Source organism: Heterodontus francisci, chromosome 12 (assembly GCF_036365525.1).
Source record: "Heterodontus francisci isolate sHetFra1 chromosome 12, sHetFra1.hap1, whole genome shotgun sequence".
Taxonomy (NCBI): Eukaryota; Metazoa; Chordata; class Chondrichthyes; order Heterodontiformes; family Heterodontidae; genus Heterodontus; species Heterodontus francisci.
In genome coordinates, this window is record NC_090382.1 from 43,702,280 (window position 1) to 43,726,532 (window position 24,253).

The 24,253-nt window shown below is 41.6% G+C and overlaps 1 protein-coding gene across 1 annotated transcript in view; it reads right to left on the reverse strand.

Moving 5' to 3' along the window:
- Positions 1-1,847: 1,847 nt before the first annotated feature.
- Positions 1,848-24,253, reverse strand: part of ccnjl (cyclin J-like) — a 111,441-nt gene continuing 89,035 nt past the window's right edge. Inside the window, exons 3-5 of the mRNA XM_068043365.1 lie at positions 15,830-16,129; positions 14,553-14,712; positions 1,848-6,047 (exon numbers count right to left, since the gene is read on the reverse strand). Coding sequence (XP_067899466.1) covers positions 5,594-6,047; positions 14,553-14,712; positions 15,830-16,129 — 914 coding nt within the window. The 3' untranslated portion in view covers positions 1,848-5,593. The remainder of the gene's footprint in view (positions 6,048-14,552; positions 14,713-15,829; positions 16,130-24,253) is intronic.

Here is a 24,253-nt window from a genome sequence, read left to right on the forward strand (position 1 = left end):
CACTACTAAGATATAAACATTTAAAATAGGAAAATTAGTGTCCTTGCATATTTACACCCCGAAGTGAAATCTTCCAATGTGGAATAGTCCAAGGTTGCTTGAAGTCCTCACAGCCGTCTGATGGGTAAAAAAAGGTTCAACAGTAGAACAGTCCATAGTCTAATTCAGCAGTTGAATTGATGCTCTTTTCCAGTGATGAATTTCAACAATTGCAGTTCAGTAGTTAAAGGAATTTGGTTATTTTCTTTTAAGAAATTAATCTGGCTTGACATCAGAATTCTGAGAGTATGATAAATAAGATTTAAATAAACAGAGAGAGAGCTCTCATTTCCTTCAGTATATGTTGGTCCAGCTGTCTGTCTGTGTCTCCTATAAGCCAGTTCAAATATAAATTGTAACATTGTATCTCTCAATCTTCAGTCTGAGTGGCTGTATCCCGGGGCAACGAGAATGCATTCTTTGACCCAGTCTCTGGAGCTTGTTGCCTTAAAGCAGTACTACTCCTTTTCCAGCCTTAAAGGCACACTGCACTCTTCACAGAAAAAAACACTACGGGATCATAACAATGTGAAGGAATTGGAGAGTGCAGAAAAGACTCACGGGAATGGTTCTAGGGATGAGGCACTTCAGTTACATGGATAGATTGGAGAAGCTGGGTCTGTTTCCTTTGAAAAGAAGGTTGAGGGGAGATTTGATAGAGGTGGTAAAAATCATGAGGAGTCTGGACAGGGTAGACAGGGAAATCTGTTCCCATTGGTGGAGAGATCGAGAACAAGAGGGCAGAGGTTTAAGGTAATTGGCAAAAGAAGCAATAGTGACATGTGGAAAAATATTTTCCATGCAGCGATTGGTTAGGATCTGGAATGCACTGCCTGAGAGTGTGGTGGAGGCACTTGAGAGAATTGGATTATCTGAAAAGGGAGAATGTGCAGGGCTATGGGGAGAAGACCAGGGAGTGGCACTAGGTAAACTGCTCTTTCAGAAAGCCGGTGCAGACATGATGGGCTGAATGGCCTCCTTCTGTGCCGTAACAATGGTGATGCTGTAGTTTTCTTAATTACTGGATAACTAGATTTTAATACAAATTGCTATTCAGCAATGTATATTCAACTTATCCTGGACTATAACCCAGACTGAGGCAGGATTCTTGAATTCAGTGACAGTTGCTGGGATTTGCATTCCAAATATTACTCAAGGTGATGCCACTAAGTCAATGAACATCACAAACCAGAGATGAATTAAAGTTCCTACTTTAAAAATCTTGTCCAGGCCGAACAGCATCACAAACATCAGCAAAGGACCAAATAGGCATTTTCGTCATCTGAGGTTAAGATACCCAGAGAATCAAAGCCACACACACTATTCTGGATACTGAAGAATTGTCAAAAATAAGGCTCAACTACCACCTGTTACTTTTCTTGTAGCTCCCAGGATCCTCAGCTACTAGTTTCCTATAGCTATGGCTTGAGACTCTAGAACAGCTTACAATTCTACAGCAGAATTGTTTAGTTGCTTGTCATTATTTTCTTTGGCTTTGGACTTCAGCTTCCTCTCACTTGAGCAATGTCTACTGAAGTAGCAGCTTACCTGGCCCATCCCTGCCAACACCACAGAAACCCAAGTTCAGTCTATATTTTTTTGAATACTCAGACTATTTCAACTTTATGGCTGTATGTAACAGATCAAGACCAATCTGGAGAAGAAAACAAAGCTAGAAAATTACAGGACCAATCATTAAGTTGTCAAAACTGAATGTTCCCAGCAACTTGCTTTCATTATCTTGTGACTATAGAGACAGATTTGAGCATAAATAATGAAAAAGAAACAGGAATGAATAGATTGGCATTTATTTAAAAAAGTACACAGGATTTCACATCAGTCTCATCTGCTGAAACTTCAATTAGCCGAATCTAAGATTTATTTAAATATTACGAGCAAATATTACGAGCAAATATTAGTGTATCATTCAGCAGGTATTTGACTCTGACAGTTCTTGAGAATACATGGATATTTGGCATATTGTGCCATTAAAGAGGTCCCTTTAAAACAGAACATCTCTGGACAGGAAAAAAAAAAAGCTAACTTTGTATAGCAGATCGGAACTACAGTAATATTTTTGGTCACTAGTTATTCCACTTGGTTTCTCATGGTTTGACAGTATTGTAGCATTTGCAACTTGTTTCACAATTCCTTCATATATTCACTAGAATGCATTTTACATTATCCTGTCTTGTCCAATACAATGTGTATTACACTACTCCTATTCAGTAAAGTAGTCACTGGTTGCAGTATCTAATTAACAGGATGTATGTACACCACCACATACATAATACATCCCCATTCGTGTGCCCAGTTATCTCAAAGTCTCAAACAATGTCTGCATTTGAAAGACAGTATCTCATTAAGTCAATCAGTCTAGCAAATCATATGTAGAAGATTTCCAACCTCCTAAAACACAAGCCACACAATATGGCTTTTTAGCAGACATTCCATGCACTTTAAAGAAAACCAATTTATGTCTCAACGCAAGATGTAAATCCAATTAGAAAATGTCTATAAACCTTAAAATAATTAGGCATCCATTTCTTAAATTTGTAAAAGTATACCTTTGATGCCACCCTGAACAATTTATACTCAGGAAGTGTTAAAAATGTCAAGATTTAAATGCAGAAGGCACTTTAAAACACAGTCGATACTGTGTGAAATGTCTCTCGGGTAGTCATTCCTCAATGTACCTGTCTTGTAACAAGATTGTTTAGTTATGTTAAACAACTTTTTAAATATAAACACACAGACCAAGAACTTCAGGCAGATTGAGGTCAGAAATCGATCACAGGTTAAAAAAGTTCTGCAGGGGAATTCATCCCAGTGTGGTACATTTAATAAGCTTTCTAAAAAATAAATAATTTATCAAGAGTTGAATTTTTGGACACGCTAAAACTATCTCTATATTTAAAAAAAAAGAGTACAAGCTGCTGGTTCAGCACACGTTTGATGTCAAGTGCAGCAATATCATAACATGACAACATATTGAATGAATACCAGCTGTCTCTAACGGTATTGTCAGCCAATGAACTGAAGAGAAATCAGAGCTTGCCCTCTGGCTACGCAAATCATGTAGACTGCACTGTAACAGCTCCACGCAGGCAGCAATTCAGTCCAACTGCTGTTCCTTTTTTGATTTGATGACTGATCTAAAACAAGTAAAACTGACTAACCTGTGCGACAACCCCACACGGGTAAATGCAAAGTTGTTTCATCATTGCCAACAGTATCATCCATATTCCACACTGCAGTGACTTTCTGGGAGTGGGACTTTGCAGCGCTAATTGACACTGAAGAATTTACATAAACTACAGTTGTTAACTAAACTCCAAGCCATTAAACTATTTGCTATGTTTGTCCATTTGCATTCACTTGAACACAGCTCCCGGCAAAGCCTATAGAACATACATGGATGCAATTGCTGCTGAAACGGACACAGAGCACAGTTCATTAGAATACGGGGAAAAAAAAGAAACAATGGATTACATAGATGTCTAACTAACACTATCACACCATTGCACTAGTCACTCAACCCCATGAGCCCCAAACTTCTACTTCATTAAAAACTGAAAACCTAAAATGGTGAAAGTCTTAAACAAGTCTCCCTCCTGTAATGTTTCTGTAAAAACTAAAAAACCAAAACCTTTCAGCTATAAATTCAGAATTGTAGCTAGATTTCCTTCCATGCAAATTAGGAAAGGACTTCCTTTATTTTTTACCTCGCTCCCCATTCTGGGAAATGCCAACCCTCTGGTACTTGCCCTAAGTGGTCATTCTTCATGTGTGAGCATGGACAGTTAGTGTTAGTGGGGCAAGTGAAACATGGAAATGATCACAGCCAAGCTTGACTCTGTCCATGCACATATAATTCCTGCAATGGACTACTGGATAATCATCAGGGATGAGAGTCCAGACTAAATCTCCTTCACTCACCTGGGATTCTCAGGTAATTTGTCAGAACCTCACCACTGCCCCTTGTAAGGATAGGGAGAACCAAGTAACAATTTGCTTCAATTAGACAGTTAGCTTAAATATCAGCACTTAAAAATTCAACAAAAAATTACACTGAAAATGAAAAATGCTGTATATTTTACTGAAACATGAGATTTTTATGAAGGTTACGACTTGTTAATGTTTGGATCTGAACTAAAAGCTCTGAATTTTATGGTTTTAATATGGTTGCACAAATTTATTAAAATCAAGCCCGTGTTAAGTCAACCGAGCAAAGATCTCAAAAAAAGGCATTCTACGAAAAGCAGTTAAGAAAGCCTCTTTGGATTCCAATGCGTCAGAATTAAGAATTTAAAATGTAAATAATGAAGGTCTGCAGCACTTTAGCACTGCTAGTCATTTTCAAAAGTTGTCATCTTCAATACTATGGAGGCAAAAAATTAGGCAAGATATAAGAAGAAGCCAAGTAATCCTGAGGTAAATGTCTTGCATTTATGCTGATCTACGAGAACAGCAGGAGGTATTTATTATTCTGTTTCCCTTCTGTGAAATCTCAAGAGGCCTTAATGAACTTTATCACTGAGAATTTTACCCTTGTATGTGCCCACAGGACTCTCACCTAGTTTGTTTGGTTGTGCCAGCTCCCCACGTGCACTTGCGATATAACCCAGCCGATTTCTCTTGTCCTCTTATTAAGCAGCCAGTGTTGAATCCAAAAGGTTTAAATATCAGTACTATGCTATTAATCTATCCCCTAAATAGCTCTGCGTCTAAACTTATGATTTTCAGTAGGTTACCTTTGCTAAAGAGCAGTGATATATTGAACCAGTCAGTGCACCTTCCATACCATGCACCACCCCCCCCACCACAAAATGAAAAATATTAATACACAAATACAACAGGCAATCATTGTCTGAGATGGTTACAGTTATTAACGTGATTAGCAGCAGTCTTAATGTAAAAAGTCAATTGCTGCGACATTGCTTTGCCACTTATACAACTGAAATGGGATACAGTGCTGTAAACAGTATAAAGTGAAGGTACAGCTAAGACACAAACCATATTGCACTTGGAAATGTCTCACAATACTCCCTGGGTAAAATACCAGAACATCGCAGGCAGCCAGTGCTAAATTAACACAAGTGGGGATAATGGCATTGCCTTCAAGTAAAAAAAAAGTGCCCCTCCCCATAGCTTCCATGTAAACAATATAAAAATGTCACAGTAATAACAGCCCTTTATGTGAGTTAAGGCAGCAGCTTAAAAATTCTCTTCAAAAAAGTATCTTTTTCTTCTCCAAATCTATCAAAATATTTTCATATGGCTTCCTGACATCCCATTGGACTCTTCAGTCTCAAAAATGTTCATACAGAATACCAACGCTGGGGCATTCGCATAGTCTAAAACAATTAGTATATTTCCATAACAGAAATTGTAACAAGAAAAGCTACACTGTAAATCGCTCTTTTGCATATCCAAAATAAAAAGTTAAATCGATCTAACAAATCTCATGTCTTCTGAGAGACAGCTTCCACGGTCGAAAAGTAAATGATATTTACCAGTTCCGGAGGATGGTCAAAAAAAATTGCATTTACTGTCATCTGTCAAAACAGCCAGTTGCATATGCGTGATGTCCGCTTAAAAAATTACTACCATAGGCCACGGTGATGCAGTGTCTGGGCTCTGTAGTTATGGCTACCTGCATAGCAATGGGTCCCTGGACAGGCAGAGCCCTTACTGTGGGCTGTAGGCTGGCCTGTAAACCTGGGTACGACTGTAGTGTATAGCTGCTGCCAGTACTTCCTGAGACAATAGTAGCTCGACGACCCTGCATGTGGCTCCTATGGGCCTGAACTGAAGCCTGAGGTTGCAAAGGTGAATGGAACTGTACGAGCTGTGAGGGGTTCTCGGTGAGGTGTTGGTACTGAGCCTGCTGGAACAAGAGCTGCGGTGATGACTGGTGTTGATGTTGTTGTTGCACTGTTTGCTGCTGTAGAGCTGACTGTTGTCCTTTGGGCTTGTTGGCTTCTTTGACATCATTATCATGGGCACTAAACAACACAAAACACACCTCAGATCAGACACTTGCTAATATATTGCCCTCTAACTTTAACTGTATGTACCAAGGCAAGCAAATAATGTCAAGTTGCATTTAAACCTTTGCGTTTACAAGTCAAAACTTTTGTTAATTTAAATTGTGATCAGCAGCAGTCTTAATGTAAAAAGTCAATTGCTGAAATAATACACTCTGGAATAAAGTAGTCCACTACTTCAACTACAAAGGATTTGAGCAGGAATAATCCAGAACCAAGTGTTATATAACATACAGCACATTTCTTTCATCGTCCAGCTATCTCTTCTCTCAAGACTAACTTATTATGGTACCTCATCCAAATTACCCTGTCATATAAGACCAGACACCATCTGTGCGCAGGCTATTCAACCATGGAAAGCATTATAAGAATCATTCTTGTCAAGTAAAATGCACATTGAAACCTTGATGCAAGCAAGTCAATGGACAGTAAACAGACAGGAACCTTGGCTAACTTCGCAACTCACTGGTCCAGAGGTGGTGTCAACTGTCCAAACCAATGAGCAAAAACAAAGACCAGGGATCAAACTTTGGAACTTACTGGTCTGTATGGCCCAGTTTTATTCTAGTTAAATGCATTAGGGAGCTATGTATCAAATTTCTTTCAAACAAATACTGCAACTCCAGATGTTTTTCAGCATGAGGCCAACTCCCATGGCATTGCTCATAGGCAGAAAGAATGTGATCAAGTGGTGGCAAAATCCAAGAACAGGCTGAATTTGAACAGAATTTGCCAACATGGAACTGGACCCCAGGACTTAATGCCTTCAGCAGAGAAGCAGGGAGAACAATGGCAACACTTAATATAAAGATATTAAAAAAATATATAGAGCACAGTATCCAACTGAATCTAGATATCATCAGAACTAGACTGCCAGGAAGAGTTACACCAGTGTCAGGATTTGCTGATAAAATTACTTTACAAACCTTAGCACCAACTGCTCATTTAGAATAATCCTTAAATCGATTCAACTTACACAATATTACCAGACATCCAGCATATGCTCCTGTCATTTGAGATACTTATTGCACTAAATAAGGCAAACTGGATAAGTGAAGAATGTTTTCTGCTGTATAATGGGAGTAATTTAGTCCTCTGGAATCCTTAGGCTGGATTGACTAGGAGTAGAGATTATATAGCAACAGATTAGAACATTAGAACATTACAGCGCAGTACAGGCCCTTCGGCCCTCGATGTTGCGCCGACCTGTGAAACCATCTGACCTACACTTCTATCCTTGTCCTTTTCCATAATTATGTTAAAACTGACTGAATTATGATCACTACCACCAAAATGCTCTCCCACTGCCACTCCTTCCCCTGCCCAGCTTCATTTCCTAAAACTAAGTCCAAAACTGCGCCCTCTCTTGTTGGATTTCCCACACACTGGCCAAAAATGTTCTCCTGAATGCACCTCAAGAATTCTGCTCCCGCACTTCCTTTCCCACTAAAATTATCCCAGCTAATATTGGGGGTAGTTAAAATCCGCTACTAGTACTGCCCTATTGTTTGTGCACTTCTCAGATATTTGCCTACATATTTACTCTTCTATCTCCCTCTGTTTGGGGTCTCTAGTACACTCCCAGCAATGTTCAGCACCATTCACGACTCCTCAGATACTGAAGCAGTCCGTGTAGAAATGCAGCAAGACTTGGACAATATACAGGCTTGGGCTGATAAGTGGCAAGTAACATTTGCGTCACACAAGTGCCAGGCAATGACCATCTCCAACAAGAGAGAATCTAAACATCTCCCCTTGACATTCAACGGCATTACCATCGCTGAATCCCCCACTATCAACATCCTAGGGGCTACCATTGACCGAAAACTGAACTGGAGTAGCCATATAAATACCGTGACTACAAGAGCAGGTCAGAGGCGAGGAATCCTGAGGCGAGTAACTCACCTCCTGACTCCCCAAAGCCTGTCCACAATCTACAAGGCACAAGTCAGGAGTGTGATGGAATACTCTGCACTTGCCTGGATGGGTGCAGCTCCAACAACACTGAAGAAGGTCGACACCATCCAGGACAAAGCAGCCCTCTTGATTGGCACCCCATCTACAAACATTCACTCCCTCCACCACCGATGCACAGTGGCAGCAGTGTGTACCATCTACAAGATGCACTGCAGCAATGCACCAAGGCTCCTTATACAGCACCTTCCAAACCTGCGACCTCTACCAACTAGAAGGACAAGGGCAGCAAATACATGGGAACACCACCATCTGCAAGTTCCCCTCCAAGTCACACACCATCCTGACTTGGAACTATATTGCCGTTCCTTCACTGTCGCTGGGTCAAAATCCTGGAAATCCCTTCCTAACAGCACTGTGGATGTACCAACCCCACATGGACTGCAGCGGTTCAAGAAGGCAGCTCACCACCACCTTCTCAAGTGCAATTAGGGATGGGCAATAAATGCTGGCATAGCCAGCAATGTCCACATCCCGTGAATGAATTAAAAAAAAAAATGTGACTGCCCCTTTTTTGTTCTTTAGCTCATTTGGACTCATTTGATGAGCCTTCTAACATAGCTCGTCTGCTTTATTTGCTGTAGTCCTTGCATTGAAATAGATACCCTTGAGCGCAAGGTTCCGTGGAAGTTGTCACAATGCATACAAAGAACATAGAACAGTACAGCACAGTACAGGCCCTTCGGCCACGATGTTGTGCCGAACCTTTAACCTACTCTAAGATCAAACTACCTATCTACCCTTCATTCGACCATCATCCATGTACCTATCCAAGAGTCGCTTAAATGTCCCTAATGTATCTGCTTCTACTACCACCACTGGCAACGCATTCCACGTACCCACCACTCTCTGTGTAAAGAACCTACCTCTGACATCTCCCCGAAACCTTCCTCCAATCACCTTAAAATTATGCCCCCTGGTGATGGCCCTTTCCGCCCTGGGAAAAAGTCTCTGGCTAACCACTCTATCTATGCCTCTCATCATCTTGTACCCCTCTATCAAGTCACCTCTCATCCTTCTTCGCTCCAATGAGAAAAGCCCTAGCTCCCTCAATCTTTCTTCGTAAGACATGCCCTCCAGTCCAGGCAGCATCCTGGTAAATCTCCTCTGCACCCTCTCTAAAGCTTCCACATCCTTCCTATAATGAGGCAACCAGAACTGAACACAATATTCCAACTGTAGTCGAACCAGGGCCTTATAGAGCTGCAGCATAACCTCGCGGCTCTTAAACTCAATCCCCCTGTTAATGAAAGCCAACACACCATACGCCTTCTTAACAACCCTATCAACTTGGGCGGCAACTTTGAGCGATCTATGGACATGGACCCCAAGATCCCTCTGTTCCTCCACACTACCAAGAATCCTGTCTTTAAGCCTGTATTCTGCATTCAAATTCGACCTTCCAAAATGAATCACTTCACACTTTTCCAGGTTGAACTACATCTGCCACTTCTCAGCCCAGCTCTGCATCCTGTCAATGTCCCGTTGCATCCTACAACAGCCTTCCACACTATCCACAACTCCAGCAACCTTCGTGTCATCGGCAAACTTGCTAACCCAGTCTTCCACTTCCTCATCCAAGTCATTTATGAAAATCACAAAGAGCAGAGGTCCCAGAACAGATCCTGCGGAACACCACTGGTCACCGAGCTCCATGCTGAATACTTTCCATCTACTACCACCCTCTGTCTTCTATGGGCCAGCCAATTTTGTATCCAGACAGCCAACTTTCCCTGTATCCCATGCCTCCTTACTTTCTGAATGAGCCTACCATGGGGAATCTTATCAAACGCCTTGCTAAAATCCATATACACCACATCCACTGCTCTACCTTCATCGGTGTGTTTTGTCACATCCTCAAAGAATTCAATAAGGCTTGTGAGGCATGACCTGCCCCTCACAAAGCCATGCTGACTGTCTCTAATCAGACCATGCTTTTCCAAATAATCATAAATCCTGTCTCTCAGAATCCTCTCCAATAATTTGCCCACTACCGACCTAAGACTGACTGGTCTATAATTCCCAGGGTTATCCCTATTCCCTTTCTTGAACAAGGGAATAACATTTGCCACCCTCCAATCATCCGGTACTACTCCAGTGGACAGTGAGGACGCAAAGATCATCGCCAAAGGCGCAGCAATCTCTTCCCTTGCTTCCCGTAATATCCTTGGGTATATCCCGTCTGGCCCCGGGGACTTATCTGTCCTCATATCATTCAAATTTTCCAGCACATCCTCCCTCTTAACCTCAACCTGTTCGAGCATATCAGCCTGTTCCACGCTGTCCTCACAAACTACCAGGTCCCTCTCACTCGTGAATACTGAAGCAAAGTATACATTTAGGACCTCCCCTACCTCCTCCGACTCCAGGCACAAGTTCCCTCCACTATCCCTGATCGGCCCTACCCTCACTCTGGCCATCCCCTTGTTCCTCACATAAGTGTAGAACGCCTTGGGATTTTCCTTAATCCTACCCGCCAAGACTTTTTCATGTCCCCTTCTAGCTCTCCTAAGTCCATTCTTCAGTTCCTTCCTGGCTACCTTGTAACCCTCTAGAGCCCTGTCTGATCCTTGCTTCCCCAACCTTAAGTAAGCTTCCTTCTTCCTCTTCACTAGCTGTTCCACATCTCTTGTCATCCAAGGTTCCTTCACCCTACCATCCCTTCCTTGCCTCATTGGGACAAACCTATCCAGCAGTCGCAGCAAATGCTCCCTAAACAACCTCCACATTTCTGTTGTGCATTTCCCTGAGAACATCTGTTCCCAATTAATGCTCCCAGTTCCCGCCTAATAGCATTGTAATTCCCCCTCCCACAATTAAATATTTTCCCTTCCCGTCTGCTCCTGTCCCTCTTCATGACTATAGTAAATGTCAGGGAGTTGTGATCACTATCACCGAAATGCTCTCCCACCAAGAGATCTGCCACCTGGCCTGGTTCGTTGTCAAGCACCAAGTCCAACATAGCCTCCCCTCCTGGACACACCTGACAAAAACTGCTCCATCCAAACGATTTGCACTACATGGCGAGGCAGTCTCAGGTGCTTCAACTCTTCGCACCGCAGAGCCTCTGTGGATGGCTCCTGGCTACCAAGGGCTATCCACTAAAGGCATGAATCGTGCCTCCAATGTGGAACCCCATGACAGAGGCAACAACCGCAGCACTATCTCCACCAGGGAAACCATCGAGCCAGTCATTGGTCTTCTGAAGATGCAGTTCTGGTGCCTTGATCGATCTGGGCCAGCCCTCCAAAGGTCTTGTGCATTGTAGTATGCTGCGTGTTGCACAACAAGGCGATGCAGAGAAGAAAGCAACTTGAGCAACTGAAGCAAGAGAGGAAATAGCAGAAAGTCTGACCACCCCTGAAGGTGGCAACGCAGGTCAATAGAGTGGTCAAGAAGGCATACGGCATGCTTTCCTTCATCGGATGGGGTATTGAGTACAAGAGTTGGCAGGTCATGTTACAGTTGTATAGGACTTTGGTTCGGCCACATTTGGAATACTGCATGCAGTTCTGGTCGCCACATTACAAAAAGGATGTGGATGCTTTGGAGAGGGTGCAGAGGAGCTTCACCAGGATGTTGCCTGGTATGGAGGGCGCTAGCTATGAAGAGAGGTTGAGTAGATTAGGATTATTTTCATTAGAAAGACGGAGGTTGAGGGGGAACCTGATTGAGGTGTACAAAATCATGAGAGGTATAGACAGGGTGGATAGCAAGAAGCTTTTTCCCAGAGTGGGGGATTCAATTACAAGGGGACACGAGTTCAAAGTGAAAGGGGAAAAGTTTAGGGGGGATATGCGTGGAAAGTTCTTTACGCAGAGGGTGGTGGGTGCCTGGAACGCATTGCCAGCGGAGGTGGTAGACGTGGGCATGATAGCGTCTTTTAAGATGTATCTAGACAGATACATGAATGGGCAGGAAGTAAAGAGATACAGACCCTTAGAAAATAGGCGACAGGTTTAGATAGAGGATTTGGATCGGCGTAGGCTTGGAGGGCCGAAGGGCCTGTTCCTGTGCTGTAATTTTCTTTGTTCTTTGTATCATTTTCCAGACCTCACTGGATACAGCTGTGGTGCCGGAAGATTGGAGAATTGCTAACATTGTACCTCTGTTTAAAAAGGGATCGAAGGATAGACTGAATAATTACAGTCCATATTCTTATTTTCTCCATTATCTCAGTAGCTCCTTACTAAATGGGATCTTCGTTAATGGCATTTGATTGTAATTAGTGTAGACAAATTACAGGCTCTAATTTACTTATTTGGAGTCAATTTTTCATTTGTCTGAATAAGGAGTTTATCTAAGAAACATGCACACAAAATGTGGGACAGGGATAGAGAAAAAAAACACCTCTTGGGAGTCAACTAATTTTTCAAACTAGATCTCAGTTGTGGTAGTAGTGGGGTGTTGTACAAGTCAGTGCCCCTTTTGGTGGGGTGGGGGGTAGGAGGGGGAAGCTAGGGCTCCAGTATTTGTAACCTTTGCTGGAAAATGTGCACCTGTAAATATCAAGTGAGGACATAAATCAAGCTCGGCTATGATGCTCTCCACAGGAGACTAGCCTGCTGGCAGTCAATATCTAGGCTCACATGAAGATGGTCACTTTGGCACACCACCGAAGGACATGGGGCACCCATGAGATAATATCCCAGCATGAATAAACACTTTCAGAACTGGGGAGAAAAACTGGAAGGGAGGTGGGGATGAGATAGATTTGCTTTTTATTTTGATAAAAACCTTATGATAGAGGAAGAAAAAAACAATTCCTTAAGAGTACACAGTTTGTTGGTGTAAGGATGGAAGTTACTTTTTCTGGCATTTACATGTCCCTGATGCAAGGTAGCTTAGCTATTTTGGCTAAATCAGATGTTAAACTTGGACTGCTGGGCTGCAGCAAATTCAGTTTACAATAGCAGTGGAATAAGGAGCAAAACATCAATAATTTTAAATTCTACCTCATGACATTTTAGCCATTAACTCATGTTAATTGGTCACATATCCATCAAATGCAGAAGAAAAACCCCTCAATATTGAGAACACAAGTCAGCACTATCCAGCTCTACGGCAGTTCAATGCTCGTGTGATTTGACAATCATTTTAATAGCCACTTAAGGAGCAAATGCAATTTCAGTAATAATGCAAGATGAAAGATCAAAGAAGCAATGACAATTAAATGGTGGGAAGAGGTTCCAGGGCTGCAGTTTTCAGTTCTCTTTGATCGGAGTTCTACTGAAGGGCCCCAATTTCCAAGATGTTTAATAGAGTTCAAAGCATTTCTAACATTTCATCTTCCAATTACTTATAAACCTAAAATTAAACCAATGAGCAAATCGAATATTCTGCATCAGCAAAGAACCGACTGAACTCAATACTCAGGCTAGACCAGCTGTCTTCCTTAACATGGCATTTATTTGGAAGCAGCAGCTCAGAGACCATCAAATTCCATGAAGCTTTCAATTATTTCCATCTGCAGTTAATCATATAACTGTCAGTCCTATTCCTAATCAGCCAACACCATCAAAAAGAAAGCTGGGAGAAGAACAACTGCTTTATTTAAGAGTAAGCTCCATGTAGAAGAATTTTTGGGAACAGAAAAAGGAATTACGCTCAACAAGTCAGTCTTTAATTCAGACATGAACCAATTTCTACAGGAGGAGAGAGGGCGGGCAGGGATTCAGAGGGCCGGGCAGGGACGCAGAGGGCCGGGCAGCTCCGGTGGTAGGGAATATGGGATTACTGTAGGGTTAGTATAAATGGGTGGTTGTTGGTCGGCACAGACTCGGTGGGCCGAAGGGCCTGTTTCAGTGCTGTACCTCTAAATAAATAAAGTCGTGGATCAACAGGTGGTCACGTAAATGAAGTCCACGATTGGATAATTGCACATGGTTGCTAGATGGAATGGGTTTGATGGGCTAAACCTCTCTCCCCTGCTCCAAACATTACATTTTCAAAGAATGATTTTTATCCAACTTGAGAATAAAGTACCATTGGGAAGCTCGCTATCCAACAAGATCTCAGCCATTATCGTACTTATCTCGATATTACAGCAGGACAGTTGAATAAAGCAGGCATTCGTTGAAATGTCTGTAACCAAGGTATCCTTTTTTATTCTAGTGCCTTTAATAGTGCCTCTCTGGACTGTGCTACCAGGAGACAACTATAGATCACAATACATAAGTACCTGGAGAAAATTATGAGATTACCCCCAAAAAGTATTGAGACATTAAATTCCAAATATTTAAATATATAATTAGATTCAGCAACATTCCCAGAATGTCATTTTTTTTTTAAGATTCGATTTTGAACTTTAATCCGCTACAGATGTCTTTTAAGAATATTTGAAAAGGATAAAGAGAGGGTTTTACAGCATCGTTGGAACTCAATTTGGGAAGAACACAAATCACAATTGCACAATCCAGGAAAACCATTGCCCTTGATTTAAACAGTCCTCCCTTTTTAATGTTGTATTAAAAAGTGAATGTATCTTACATCAGCATGAGCTCAACACAGGCAGTCAGGTGCTCCCACGTATATCCAGTCAGCAGGTGAAGGTGAGTGGTCAGGGATGGGCTGATGTGTAAACAAATGCGGGATGCTGTTATACAGGCAGCTGCTACCAGCGATGGACGAAAAGTCAGAAAGCTGTGATCTATAAGAACAGCAGCACAAGATCAATCATTCTTAAAGAATGTAACATATTCCATACCAACTCTTCCCCATGACCTGATTCTCTGTGACTTACATTGACTCCCATTCTTCCAACACCTGCAAGTTAAAATTCTTATCCTTGTGTTTAAATTCCTTCATGGCCTCGCCCCACTTCTCATCTCTAACCTTACTGCCACTCCCCATCCAACTCCAATTCATAATGTAAAATAAAAACATTCATTACATTTTTGCCACCTGTGCCAGCAAGTCCCATTTCCAGCATTCAATAGAAGGAAAGGCAGAAAGAATGAACAAACTTGCACTTACCTAGCATCTCATTACATCTTAGCTATATCGTTGTTTAGAAAGGAACTTTTGTTAGACTCCCTACTCTTTAAATGGTGGCATGAAATATTTTACTCCTTGGAACAATCAGATCTGGGCATAAGTTTCATGTAAGATTGCACTTACTATAATGCAGCAATCTTCCAATAATCAATGGGAGTACCCAGACAGCCTTTTTCCCACATTACTTCCACTTAGGAGAAAGCAGGAGAACCTATTTGGAAACTCATTTGTTTTAAAATTTGATGCACAAATTACTGTATGGCCTAAAGGTTGCCTACTTACCCTCTGATCTTGTACTGAATTAGCTAATTGCAGCTAAGGTGGCAGCTGCAAAGCTACAATTGGTCCCATGTCCCTATTCCTGGCTGCTATTCCTCTGGTGGGTGCACAACTTGGCTGAGAATAGGATTGACCTCACCTGCGGTGCTTATCCCCCCTCCTCTTCACCCTCCATGACACTGTCTGGATCACATATGACAAGTGACCATTTGGGTGAAGTATCAGAGTTTACCTAATGCCTGTGGAACCACATCCTAGTGCAAGTCAATGCCTTAGGAGAGGGCGTAAAAAATTTTTTTTAAACTTCTGTCACTAGGATGGCACAATAGGGAAATGTAATTTCCTGTTCTAGGTTGTGCTTCAAATTTTGGGGGAAGGCGTTGGGGAACAGGAAGATCATGCACAGAGGTGGTTTCCAAATGACACTCCAGCATAAACACAACTGAACCTAGAGATTGTTACATTCACAGTTTCGTTTTTGACAAACATACCTTGAAGAGAAACTTCTAAAAAATAATGGGCATATTTTTCCATGAAGGCTTTGGTCTTGGCAATAGAGGTGAGCGGCCAGCCATTGTGAAGGTCACTCTCGTGGACAGAGCCAGAGAGGTAGTAGTCAATGAAGTGTGCCGCTGTGGGCATACAGAGGTTCCAGTTGAAAGTCTCCAGCAGCAGCAGCTCCATCTGCAGCAGGTCTCGTTTGTTCAGCACCAGGTGCAGGCTGCTCATGAAGCCCAGGCTGTTGAGCTGTTCCAACTTTGGCACTCGATCTTCTTTCTCTTCAAATTTGCCTAGAAATAGCAGCAATAATAATGAACCTTTCGCTTTCCGACACTCCTCATCACACAAGACTCACATAGAAGGGAGATTTAGAGCTGGCAACCAGCTTACTTTCTAGCCAATCATATTTAAAGCTGATTAATGAATTTTAGTGTGCACTAATTTCAGAAATCCCTGCCACACTTCTTGTTGGAGCTAAAATGTCTAGTCAATTTCATCCAAATAGTGTGTCCATTGATTATCAATCCATGATTTTAAAGAAAAATAAATAACTTTTTCTTAAAATGCATGGGTTAAACAAAACAAAATGTACTTAAAGCAGTACGAAGTCATGGCATATGGAAATTGTTAAAGCAATAGGGTGCAGTTTCAGGCCCATAATTCCCCATACTATTGCTTTAACAATCTCGCCGTATTGCATTTGGGAAGAACTGAGAAGGATGGAAATAGATAATTAAAAGCTGAATTCAAAAGTTTACTGTGAACTGAATTAGTAAGAGCCAAGCACATGAAGTTCCTGATCTCCTGCCTGATGCCACGGTGAGCACAGGTGAAGCATTGTCCATGGGGAGGAATGCACCAAGCCCTGCTATTCATAAATAGCTTTTAATGGGATTCACAGAAGGTCTGGAGCAGGGCTATCCAAAGATAGTGACATTAAAAAAGATAAGCTAACATAAAATAATGATGGTAGATTCAAGGGAAATAAATGTACCTCCTACTAGTCACATCATGTGAAGCACTAGTTCAGGCCTTAATTAAAAAATTAAGACTGAAGCAAAATTGAATTTATTATTTTTAACCAGATGATCAGCTTTAACAGTACATGCAACTGGGACAGAAAGACATGATGCAGCACTTCCTAAAAAAAAAAATTGCACAAGACAAGCAGGCCAGTGTTTGTTGACAGAGTAAAAAATAGAGTAAAATAGTTTCAGAGAAAAGTAACCAATCTGGTTCTGACCACTGAACTTGACAGACAGACATCACTAATAAACACTATCAACTTTACTATACATTAATGTGAGGGATATGCTAGTTACAAAATGAGAGATCACATGAAGGTGCAAGAGAGGAGAGCACAAGAAACACCTCTCCAAAACAGTTTCCTAGATTTAAAACAATCTTTGCAGAATTGCCTTGCTAGTCATTGTTCCTCAATTTGTCCCTCCACGTTTTTTCTTCTAGTACTCTCCATCTCAATGGCTTCATGATCCATGCTCAGTTGTTGCTACTTACCTGATGTTCCCTTACTATGGTTTACTTGTCATCAAATTGGACTGTATGCTTGAATGGGGAACATAGTTCCTTTACAATTTATTAAAATTGAACTTTCATACTTCATAATCACAAAAAGCAGGACAGCTGCAGTAATTGTATTACACATCAATAGCCTCAGCTCTACATATCTGCATTTCTTCCTCCATCACTGTTTGACGAGATTCATTTTGAATGCCATACATTCTTGATAGCATTTCACCACATTATACAGAGCAATAAAAGTATTAATAAAGTTCTTACTCATGAATCAAGCCTAACTGGCAGTGAACCAGATAGCACTTCTGAACATTTGCAGCAGCCTCAATACAAATAAAACTACTCTATGTTGGTGTCCTTTAGACATAGGAACATAGAAAATAGGAGTAGGCCATTCGGCCCTTCGAGTCTGCTCCGCCATTCATTATCATGGCTGATCATCCAACTCAGTAGCCTGTTCCCGCTTTCGCCCCATATCCTTTGATCCCTTTAGACCCAAGAGCAATATCTAACTCCTTCTTGAAAACATACAATGTTTTGGCCTCAACTGCTTTCTGTGGTAGCAAATTCCACAGGCTCACCACTCTCTGGGTGAAGAAATTTCTCATCTCAGTCCTGAAAGGTTTACTCCGTACCCTTAGACTATGACCCCGGTCCTGGACTCACCCACCATCGGGAACATCCTTCCTGCATCTACCCTGTCAAGTCCTGTTAGAAATTTATAGGTTTCTATGAGACTCCCCTTACTCTTCTGAACTCCAGCGAATAGAATCCTAACCGACTCAATCTCTCCTCATACGTCAGTCCTACCATCCCAGGAATCAGTCTGGTAAACCTTCGCTGCATTCACTCTATAGCAAGAACATCCTTCCTCAGATAAGGAGCCCAAAACTGCATACATATTCCAGGTGTGGCCTCACCAAGGCCCTGTATAATTGCAACAAGACATCCCTGCTCCTGTACTCGAATCCTCTCGCTATGAAAGCCAACATAGCGTTTGCCTTTTTTACCGCCTGTTGCACCTGCATGCTTACCTTCAGCGACTGGTGTACGAGAACACCCAGGTCTTGCTGCATATTCCCCTCTCTCAGTTTAGAGCCGTTCAGATAATAATCTGCCTTCCTGTATTTGCTACCAAAGTGGATAACCTCACATTTATCCACATTATACTGCATCTGCCATGCATTAGCCCACTCACTCAACTTGTCCAAATCACCCTGAAGCGCCTCTGCATCCTCCTCACAATTCACCCTCTCATCCAGTTTTGTGTCATCTGCAAATATGGAGATATTACATTTAGTTCCCCTCATCTAAGTCATGAATGTATATTGTGAATAGCTGGGGTCCTAGCACCGATCCCTGCGGTATCCCACTAGTCACTGCCTGCCATTCGGAAAAAGACCCATTTATCCCTACTCTTTGTTTCCTGTCTGCCAACCAATTTTCTAGTCATCGCAATACACTATCCCCAATCCCATGCGCTTTAATTTTACATGCTAATCTCTTATGCGGGACTTTGTCGAAAGCCTTCTGAAAGTCCAAATAAACCACATCCACTGTCTCCCCCTCATCAACTCTACTAGTTACATCCTCAAAGAATTCTAGTAGAGTTATCAAGCATAATTTCCCTTTCGTAAATCCATGCCGACTCTGCCTGATTCTACCTCTGTTCTTTAAGTGCTCTGCTATAAAATTTTTGAAAATGGACTCTAGAATTTTCCCCACTACCGATGTCAAGCTGACTGGTCTATAATCCCCGGCTTTCTCTCTACCTCCCTTTTTAAATAGTGGGGTTACATTAGCTACACGCCAATCTGTAGGAACTGTTCCAGAGTCTATGGAATCTTGGAAGATGACCACCAATGCATCCACTATTTCTAGGGCCACTTCCTTAGTACTCTGGGATGCATACCATGAGGCCCTGGGGATTTATCGGCCTTAATCCCATCAACTTCCCCAACACCATTTCTCTACTCATACTGATTTCCTTCAGTTCCTCTCTCTCACTAAGCCCTGTGTTCCCCAACATTTCTGGTATGAGTATTTGTGTCCTCCTTTGTGAAGACAAAACCAAAGTATGCATTTGGTTGGTCAGCCATTCCTTCAGTCCCCATAATAAATTCCCCTGTTTCTGACTGTAAGGGACCTACATTTGTCTTCACCAATCTTTTTCTCTTCACATACCTATAGAAACTTTTACAGTCAGTTTTTATGTTCCCCGCAAGCTTGCTCTCATACTCCATTTTCCCCTTCTTAATCAATCCCTTGGTCCTCCTTTGCTGAATTCTAAACTGCTCCCAATCCTCAGGTCTGTTGTTTTTCCTGGCTTGTCCTTCGAAAAGATGCCTACATGTATATTTGTTTCCTTCTCCTCCTCCAAAGGTTAGAAGGAATGGCACCATGAGAGTATGCCATTACTTAAATAGCAAAAGACCACAGTTTTTTTCTGTCAGACATATATTTTAAGCAGAAAAAAGAATAATAAACCCAGTGCTCCTTGTGGAGGCACTTAAAACAAAAGCAGCTTCCTGGGCTGCAGTTCTCACAACTCACTTTAGGAGTTCTAGCCAGCTCCATGCAATCCATCATTAGGCCATTCGGAGATGACAGTAAGTAAGGAGCATGATCTTCATGGACTTACCCAATACCCAGCTGGTTACAAAAAGGAGCAGCTGAGCCAGAGGGACCTGCGGCTTCTAGGTTTAACCTCCATTCTGTGCCAAGTCAGTTTTTCTCAGCCGGACCAGCAGTAAGGACACAATTGGCCTTGGTGGGAGCAGGGAGAAAAAATAAGGGAAAAAAACAAGCAGAGTTTTCTTGATCACTACCAGCAATGCTGCCAGAAGTATGCATCTCTAGATGACAAGCGAGACCAAGATTGGTCTAGTGTCTGATGCCCCCGACAGCTGAACAGCCTGTTTCATTCTTAATGAGTCAAAACTAAGTGCAAATTAAGTACGAACCTTGAGCCATTCGATACAGAATTAAAGACAGTGAACGTGCATAGCTGACAAATTCTGAGTCTCATTGATTTTGGCACCAGAAAGTTCAGTTTCAATAAATAAAACTGTTAGAAAAGTATCACCCCTATAAGCAGGAATGGCATTGTGAAAATAATTTTCATAACGGGCGGTACCAGTGGCGCAGTGGTTAGCACCGCAGCCTCACAGCTCCAGCGACCCGGGTTCAATTCTGGGTACTGCCTGTGTGGAGTTTGCAAGTTCTCCCTGTGTCTGCGTGGGTTTCCTCCGGGTGCTCCGGTTTCCTCCCTCAGCCAAAAGACTTGCAGGTTGATAGGTAAATTGGCCATTATAAATTGCCCCTAGTATAGGTAGGTGGTAGGGGAATGTAGGGACAGGTGAGGATGTGGTAGGAATATGGGATTAGTGTAGGATTAGTATAAATGGGTGGTTAATGGTCGGCACAGACTCGGTGGGCCAAAGGGCCTGTTTCAGTGCTGTATCTCTAAATCAAATCAAATCAAATAAGTAATTGATAGTTATTTATTTCCTCATTACAATAGCAATGTTTCACAATCCTTCCACGCAGTTCATTTCTGGTGTTGATTCGAAATTCTTAATCAAAAAAATGAAGCAGAGGGCTTTCAGCAACCACAGAACTGTAACCCAGCAGGAAGCCAATTCCTTCAGGAGAGTGGCTGAGGAGAAAATCAAGGGAAAGCATAAAAAAGGAAATAGAAATATAAAGCATCTTTAGTTGCAGCCTATAGAAACTTCAGCTTCTCCTCAATTCAGGCCCAAGTATATCGCACTAATGCATTATGCTATACAACACTAGCAGTAATGCAATTAATGGTATACTTCATGACGATGCAATAAAAAGGGTTTAAGGTCAAGGCTTTTTACTTGAAGCAAATCAACAGAAGGAACTCAGCATCTATTAGGACTGCCACCACATTATTAATCACAATATGCGGGAAGCTACTAAAGCTTCTATATTTATAATGGAAAATATACTTTACCTAATTCTTAGTTATTGTGGTAATTCAACCAGAAATCTAGGTTTGCAAGTTATATTTAAAAATTTATATTATGTCCCTTTCCCATAAACTAAGTTCAGTATTTTTCACAGGCCTGTAGGTCCTTAATGTGTGTCGAACACTGATATTCAGTTTACATGTCACATACAATGCAATCATCCCATCCCCACAATGTACATCCAGAGTGTGAAAGACAATGTTGATTTGCTAAGGAATACCATTCACAAAAACACTAACTGAGGCTCGTATGCCTTATTAAGACCAGCAATCAACTCAGCTTTAGTTTGTTTTTCAGAGCACATTTAAACTCAACTGCTAGTGACTTTAATTTAACATAAGCAGTGTTAGCACAAGTAGCAAAGCTAGACCAGTAAGAAAAATAGGCTTCTGCCTTACAAACTAACTGGTGGGAGGAATGCACACTCTGGAGGCTGAGTCCCACCAAAGGAGCTCTTTTGTTCAGATGCCTCTCATAGTCACTGCTATGCAAACAAAAGCATACCCTTAAAGGGTCTTGCCATTGGAGATGAACTTGAACACCCTGTAAAGAAACAAAGTGGCATTCCCTTCACGAGTACTGAGTGGAGATTCCGCAGGTGCTGGGGAAGATATGGTGGCAAATCCACAAAAGACCCGTAATTTGTTGGCTTACATTTGCACAATCCAATGTAAATATTGTTGCTTAACCCTTTGTCAGAACATGGAGATTTGACGATTGGCATTTGAAATGCTGTTATGCGTTCATGGCTTAAAATGAAATTTGGTACTTAAAGCTTTATAGTAGAGTATGATTTTAAAGGAACTGATGATTTTTCCTGGATAAATGGGAGTCCCCTCGAGAACAGAGAGAATTCTTCCACCCACAGTCTTTGCATGTTTATCATTGCCTTGTTTTCCAGCCCGAGCAACAGCCTTATGATCTCATTACTTTGAACCAATCGTGCAGGGCAATTACACTGGTTGCCCACTGCAGAGGGAGCTGGATCCTTTTTCCTTGCTCAGTAGGGGGTCAGGTTACAACTAGCAATCCTTTCACCAGCCCTCACTGGTGTGAGCATTCCTCAAGGGTGCATCATTATAATGAAAATGCTGAACTAAAACTGTGTAGCATAATCGGAACACAGGGTGTTAAACTAAAACAAATCCAAAATATACAGCCAACCAAGTGAAGGAAGCACAGAGAAATGTGTCTAAAATATGTTAGGTTTTCCAGCCTCAGGCCTGGGAAGGGATTGGATTCTTCCTCCTTTGAAATTATATAGCTGATTTAAGCATGTGACTGGCAGCTGCAATAGAATCTAAATAGATAAAAGAATAAATTGAGGCAGTTGGGAGGCTGCTCCTTTCTTTGGCTGCATCATGTGTCAGTCATCTCTTAGCTTGCAGGCCTCAAAACCCTCCACACTGCCATGAGGCACAAATTGGAAGTTTTGCTCATCACTTGCAAAGATATTGTATTTAACAAGTGCTTTATAACAAGTAGAGTCATTGCTTACAGCTTTGAGACACCTTTGCCCTTTTCTCCTAATCATTAAGGTTTAAGGTAACTACTTTAGCTAATTTTTTTTGCTGATTAAGGACAACAACTTGCATTTAAGATGCAATTAGAGGTAACTAACAAGGGCAGATATCGCGAATATTATTTTCTGGTGCTTGCTGGGAGCAGAGAAAGATGTGTAGAAACTAGTGTTATACCAAACAAGGTGAGTTGCCCATGTTTTAACATACGCTCTCAACATGTAGATACATACTCCTCTTAATTTTGTCAATTAATTCAATTTTTTTTTAAAGCATCAAGTTCACACTTTACTGTTATTTACATTGCTTAAATAAAAGTATTAGACAATTCAAATTATCAGTAGACTTATTTACTTTACCAGCCAACCCCACAACCCTGGGACATTATTCGATTCATGTGATGGGACAGTTCTTTAAACACCATCACTAGTCAAATTCTGGCAATTACAGCTTATTTCCATCAAAACTGAAGAAAATTGCAAGTTAACCATCATTGCCAGTATCTTCACCATGCACACAATGGTTCACAAAGTTAGGTCCTGAGTGTCTAGTAGATATTCAAAAATGGGAAGCATCACCAATGTTCTCACCTAATGCCAACACATGCACACCTGAAGCTGGACTTGCTAGATATAGCCATGAGAATATTGACATTCAGCCCATCAAATCTGTACTTTTGCTTTTCTCCACGAGCTAGTCGAATCCAACTTTCTATTCACACCCTATTCTCGATCATCCTTTTTCAGGAAAATATCTAACATCCTTTTAAAACAATCTATGGATGCTGCTTCTGCAATGAATTGTGGCAAAAAAACATTTTAACTAATGTGTGAAGAATTATTCCTCTATAATACATTTGTGTGTCGTGCCATCTTAACTAGTGGAAACAGTCACTATCTACCACATCGCGACCCTTCATAATCTAAGACCATCAAGTCACCCTTAACATTCTCAAGGCCAATGATAAAAGTTCTAACTTCAAGCGCCACTTCATAACTGCAATCCTTATTCCTGGCAAATTTATACTGCATCTTTTTCATTTCTTTTATTTTCTTTTCCAGAATAGGCTTTATGCCTATGTAAACACCAAGTCAGATGCATCCATTTTTCGATTGTTGAATTGCCCGGATGATTTCCCCCTTTCCAATGCAGCGGCACCAAGACATAGAACATAGAACAGTACAGCACAGTACAGGCCCTTCGGCCCACAATGTTGTGCCGAACCTTTAACCTACTCTAAGATCAAACTAACTACCTACCCTTCATTCTACTATCATCCATGTACCTATCCAAGAGTCGCTTAAATGCCCCTAATGTATCTGCTTCTACTACCACCGCTGGCAGCGCATTCCACGCACCC